General features: G+C 37.2%; 1 protein-coding gene across 1 annotated transcript; it reads left to right on the top strand.

The window, feature by feature from the left end:
* Positions 1-4,294, top strand: commd6 (COMM domain containing 6). Its single transcript, XM_080497936.1, has 7 exons — positions 1-179; positions 1,241-1,296; positions 1,968-2,033; positions 2,153-2,229; positions 3,416-3,584; positions 3,666-3,818; positions 3,894-4,294. Exons 1-7 carry the CDS (start codon positions 155-157, stop codon positions 3,942-3,944), a joined length of 597 nt encoding a protein of 198 aa, XP_080354062.1. The 5' UTR covers positions 1-154; the 3' UTR covers positions 3,945-4,294.
* Positions 4,295-6,275: the final 1,981 nt, after the last annotated feature.

The raw sequence follows: 6,275 nt of genomic DNA, 5'->3' as shown, positions 1-6,275 counted from the left end.
CCAGGAACTGTCTTTTTAAAAGAGAAATGTCAGTTTTTAGAGGAATGTGTCTGTTTTCATAATAAAACAGGCGCTTTTCGGGTTAAACTGCTCTCTGAAGAAACACGGCCCACAGTCAAGCAGCTGCGGCGGAGCGGCCTGTCTGAGGAGGAAGATGCCCGCTCCGGAGGAGTCATGTGGTCGGTTTTACACAACTGTTTTCACGATAGGATACGCTGAAGAAAACACTTGGTCATTTAAAAAGCTTCCTTCAGTCATTGCGGGAGTTTAGCTGTTGTAGCATTTGTCCACAAGCAACATTTTCTTCTTCAATTTGTTGTCGCATCAAAACTAATCTGACAGCTTTGTGAACAGTCCCCAAAAGACTCCGTCTCATCTAACCCCCATTAGATAATTATGAATATCGTTAAATTAGTCATTATTGTCTCAGTATGTATGTATGTATGTGTCTATAGGTTTATGTTCAGCCTATATGTATCCATGTTATTGCATATATTACTTTTTATTGGCTCATAGTTAATGTTCTTAATACAAAACTGCTCGTCAAGACTTGTGTGATATTATACTTGTAATAAGATATGACATTTATTTTTATTAATTGTTACTATTACAGTTTCTGACAAATTAAGATTATATAATATAACAGTATGAATATTTGTTGATATTATAAAGAGTAAAAGAACACGTGAAACCACAAAGCAACAAAACCTTTCTTTTTCTTTTGTTGTTGTTTGAGCTCCTTTTATCAGCCTGTGTTTTGGTTTTCCCCCCTTGGAGGGGGTGTCGGATCCATAATCATAATATGATTTTTCCAGAATTATTGTAGACCTGAAATGTCTCATTGGTTTTATTTCTAAGGCTTGTTATGCTTTTTTTATGTGAGCGAGGCTGAGTGTGTGCACCAATGGTAAATTCACTGTAATATATTAGTCCAGTCACAGATAAACATGTGGGTCGGCTGTTTTTATGAAGGACCAAAGAAGAAGGTCTGAATAACGTGTTTGTTAACTTATGCTGAGAGATTAATTTAACCACTGCTTGTTACTTATTTGCTCACATCTGGGTTCATGCTGCCTTCTGTAAGTCATTAAAATGACCTGTTCTTTTGCAGGTGTGGTTCTCCAAACTTTGAGAACTATTAATGTAATTGCCACAACCATACTCGCATGATGACACCACTGTTTTGCATCAGGGAATATATTTAAAACCTTTTCAAGTTTTCTTCTCTTTTGTATTTCAGATGTCAATGTTGTGGACAACATCTGTAGGCTGTCCTCAGATCTACTAGCTGAAGCAGTGAGTAAAAGGCCAATTAAAATTTTTTTTTTATATAAATGCATTTCCAAAGGTTTGCAATCTTAACATTACTTGTCTGTGTTGCAACTCCGAAAGACACATCACGATACAGCATACACCTTCAATAATCTTCAATTTAGTGATCTGTATCACAATGTTGGCTATTTTTACCCTCTTTTACCTAAAATACTATAATGATGGTATTATTTTGAAGTCATTTCTAGTTTGTTTGTTTTTTTTTATATTTTCCAGTCCAGGAATCATTTTATATTTGACACAATAACAAGGTTTATCTCAAAATGTTTGACGTTTTCCCCCCATTTTTGATTTCAATCATCAAACATCCAATTTGTTTTCAATATATTACACTTAAGCTGGAATATATCAAGCTTTTTTCATTATAAGGTATGGAAATCAAAACCACAGTATCTTAAAACATTATATTTCACTCATTTTTAATTAGTTTTCCCTTATTTAAAAGAAAAAATTGCAACCTAATTGATCACATGAGGAATTTTCTGAATGCTTGAAATATTTATGTTTTTATGTTATGAACGTGGAATAAATGGACAAAACAATTGCCTTTGTGCACAAACCCCACAGGATGCAGCGTGCAGTTGCTTTAGAGGTTTTGAATTCAATTCTGGTAACTGATCTTCTCATCTCCGCAGTGTCAGCACATCCTGAGTTATCTTCAGGGCCAGACCAGCGGCGTAGATTCTGCAGAAATTTCTGATGTGAGTCAGTGTTTCCCGTAGAACTGCATTTTTAACTTATCGGAACCCATCTTGGTGAGTTCCTCTTTCGTGACTTCTTTGTTTTGTTTTGGTTTTTTTTTGTTTTTTTTAATGTGCAGAGATTTGTGAGAGCTGGAGTCAGGCTTGGTCATGATTCTCTACAGGACATGGTCAGATTTCTCTTGTTAACATTCAGGTATGTTTTACTCTCATGTGTCCGGTCCAAATGTATTTAAAGGGCATGATTTCTTGTATTTTGCACACATCTTATTCCTTTTTCCCCCGAATCTATCAGATTTGGTAATCAAGGCGAGACAAAAACAAGACAAGTTTATTTGTGGAACACAATTAGGCAATAAAGAGCTTTACAACAATAAACACTGTGACAAATGCTGAATCGGAAACATGTTTTAGAATAACAAAGCGTAATTGACTAAAGCTGTGATAGGACAAAACATATTGGCTGAAAGAAACAAATGTCACACTACAGTTAAGTGCAGTTTTAGTTAAAATGATGAGCTCATCAGTCTTGATTTAAAGGAACTCAAAGCTGGAGGCATGCTGCAGAAAAAAACCCTCAACAAAACAGGGATTTCTCAATCAAAAATGTCAATTTTCTTTGTATATTCACCTGCAAAGTGGTTTCATGATATGCAAAATTACATGAATTATAACAGAAACTATATGCACACCTGCAGATGACTGAAGAAAAACAAATGGTGGGCCCTTTTTCGGTTGTTTACCTTTTTATTAGTAAAATAACGAGCCGCCAGTCCTTTACACTTAGCCTGAATGAAATGGTCCTGAAAGGTGAAATATATAAATTAATGTTAATAAATGAATGAAGAAAAAGTATAAAAGAAAGGTACAAAAAATGGCCTATCCTGTGCACAAATATCTGAACTTGCAATAACAATAAAAGCAACCATAATGAATATAAATGAATATACAATAGAAATAAAGACAGGTCGGTTTTGCAGATATTTATTGTTACACTGACAATTTGCCACTTTGTAGCTGATGCTGCTGTGGTGGGGATGTTGCCTGGTGTAGTTTTGTCTTTCATCGGTGATAGGAAGACTCTCAAGCCTTTTTCTTATTTTTATGTATTAGTTCATTTGGTAGGGACAGTGCATATTAATGAACATCTGTAAAACAGTGTAAATATGCCAGATTATAGCAAAAATGCAAATTTCCATCTGTTGTCCCTAGGCAGGTGACAAAAATACATTTAAAAAATACATTACAATAAAAAAAAAAAACATTTACAAACATTACATACTGTATCTTAAAGCAGACAGTTAAAAGTGTTCACAGACTTGGCTTTCTTTCATCCACAATGTAAGGTGCAGTTTAAAGGTTGACGGTGTGTATTCTGGCAGGTCGGCTGGAAAGAGCAACATCTCCGCCGACGAACTCGTGTCAAAGCTGGAAGAAGGAAATCCCAAGTGGTCCAAGTCCTCCCTTCAGGTGTTGCACAAGCTCTGGAGCGAACATGGCGCTTCAGTTCGTGCCCAGCAGGAAGCCCGGGTGATGCTCAGCGTCGGCCAGGTAACCTCACAGCCAATCCTGTGCAGCAGTCGCTCCTCGTTCAACACAGACGACGAGCTGTTTTCTTCGTTGCGGCTGTAGCTGGTGGACATGCAGTGGAAGCTGGGCATGGCCGTGAGCTCCGACGCTTGTCGCTCCCTTAACTCCCCGTACGTAACCCTCCTGTTAAAGGTCGCCGAGCCCTCCGGGGAGATTATCCAGAGGTCTCTCGAGTTGACCATCCCTCAGTTCCAGGTTTGTATTTGTGTCTGTGACACGTGTTGTTGATGAGAGCATTTTATTCATCAATGACGCTTTTCCCCCCTGCAGAACCTTCACAAGCAGTTCAAGGAGATGGCTGCCGTCATGGAGACTTTATGAAGAATAGCTGGACACGAGCGTCCGGTGGATGATTTATCATTTAATGTCAGTTCAGCTTTGTGTCTGTTTAATTCTGCCATGTGCACAACCAGTGAGATGAGGCTGGACTTTTGAACTTTATTGTGTGTTTTTCAATTTAAAAGGCTGGATCTATGTCTCCTTGATTGATCCTGCAATTTTCATTGATGTATTTCAGGTTCACACAGTGTGATCATCCACAGCAAAACCTCAACTTATATTCTTAAATGTCCAGGTTTGACGAGCTTGCTGTACAACACCCTCTTATATAATTAAAATGATTTTTGGGATATAATAAATTACTTCTACCACTTGTTATAGTCTGTAATGCTTGTGAAGTAAATAAAAAAAATCTTAAATTGAGGTGTTTTGGTTGTTCTGGTTACATTGGATGAATAATTTAAGTAAATGTATAGAGTGCTGCATTTATTCAAGTGAAGCTTATTTAAATGGAGCATTCATATGTGCTACATGAGACCAGGAAAAACTGTAAAAACCAAAATTGTCAAACAAATACAAAATAGACCAGTTTGTGTTTGAACTCTAATATTCTGCAAGTGTGAACATAGTCTGACAAAAACAAAGCATAGGTGATAATCTAATGAAGCGCTGTTATAATTTGCATTTCATCTTGGAGAAAAATAATTTAGCATTCATCTAAACCTTGTAAAGTCCTTGTCAGTTTTGCAATTAAGCTCTAGGAAAAGCTCACTTTTTTTTTTGCTAACACTGCATTTATGAGTTTGTCATAGTCTGTTTGCAATTTTAGGCATTATTTTCTGACCCATTCAATTATTTTTAATAATGAATCATTTTATTTCAGCCTTGTGAATCGTCTCATGATTTGATATTTACCTGCAGAAACCTAACTGAACGATCAAACAAAACCACAACATCATCAAGCCGAGCATCAGCGATAATTAGTTTGTTTAACGTGTCTCCTCAGCTGTGTCACAAAGTGCTAACAAAGCAAATAAAACCTCGACAAGACAGGAAGTCTGCAGACTGTAATCCAAACATGTTGCTTCATCAGTCCTTTGCTTTTACATGCCGCAGATATGTTTCCCTTATTATCATTCTCTACTACTTTTAACGGATTCTTAATACACTTCATTGAAGGAAAGTGATGGCAGTGTTACTGACTGAAGCGCTACACTTTTCTATCACTGTAGTAAGCAATACATAATAAATGCGAACTTTTCCTGGACATTTGAGATCACAGTAACCATTTATTTTTTTGGTTAACTTCATTTATAAGAGTTTATAGACTCTACCTTCCTCCATGGTGTGTAACATGGAGGAAGACGAAGTCACATCCTCAGAGCAATAATCTATATCTTTTGAATAATTCTAGTTAATCTGCAGGTGCATTAAAAAAATACATGGGAAATTCCATTTTTCCTTTATTTTAAGTCAATGAGTGAAGCTTCTGCAAATTTTAGATCCATTTGACATAAACATGTATTTATAAGTATGTTAATAGAAGAGTCCTCTTAATTAATGCTTTCTATTTACTAGCTGTTTAAAAGTACAATAATTTGGATCACTGAGGGCCTCAATCTGAAAAAGGTTTATTAAGGCACTGTATTTAAATGAAGTGTGTGTGTGTGTGTGTGTGTGTGTGTGTGTGTGTGTGTGTGTGTGTGTGTGTGTGTGTGTGTGTGTGTGTGTGTGTGTGTGTGAGTACCGTATATAAAATGCTAAGAGCTTATGTTATCTGTTACTTTAAATCACATTCAGAGTTTCTTACATGCATCTGAAAGTTTTGCAGCAGTTCGGAGACTCTGTTGTTGTTGTTTAATCACAACTTTGTGTACTCTAACCACACGTCTCCACAATAAATAGATGCACTGTGTGCATGGGATTAAACACCCAAACCAAAACACACCCTATGACTTCATAAACCTGTAATCTTAAAGCATTCGGCGCTTCAGCTGCATGCATACCAGGGCAGTGGGGTTTGCGAAGCTGTAAAACTACTGACTGCTGCCTCGGTTGTGAGGTTATATATGGCCAGGGTGCTATTTTGGGAATGGGATGGGTGCTTGGATATTTAAGACGTGTGGAAGGTGGACGCTTCACTGATGCATCACAGTCTAACACTATGATTCAGCAAAGCTTATTTGTAAACACATGTGTCTGGCCTCACTGGTATGTTGCCTTATGAGTGTGTTTTCCTGGGGATCAGTAGTATTATTGCTGTAAAATATAAACAGTACTCAACAGAACTCAAGTCGTAACGGCCTGAAAAGACCTTTCCTTTCCACACTGGCCTTGGGAGAGAGTTTTCCATGTAACGGCGCGTGTACCGTG

This window comes from Blennius ocellaris (assembly GCF_963422515.1).
Source record: "Blennius ocellaris genome assembly, chromosome: 6".
Taxonomy (NCBI): Eukaryota; Metazoa; Chordata; class Actinopteri; order Blenniiformes; family Blenniidae; genus Blennius; species Blennius ocellaris.
This window is presented reverse-complemented; position numbering and strand designations above follow the sequence as displayed.

Excerpts from the sequence above, each read along its gene's own strand:
- commd6 (XM_080497936.1), top strand. The coding sequence starts at position 155 with ATGCCCGCTCCGGAGGAGTCATGTG. Across the intron at positions 1,297-1,967 it reads CAGATCTACTAGCTGAAGCA|TGTCAGCACATCCTGAGTTA; the intron begins GTGAGTAAAAGG and ends TCATCTCCGCAG. Across the intron at positions 3,819-3,893 it reads TGACCATCCCTCAGTTCCAG|AACCTTCACAAGCAGTTCAA; the intron begins GTTTGTATTTGT and ends TCCCCCCTGCAG.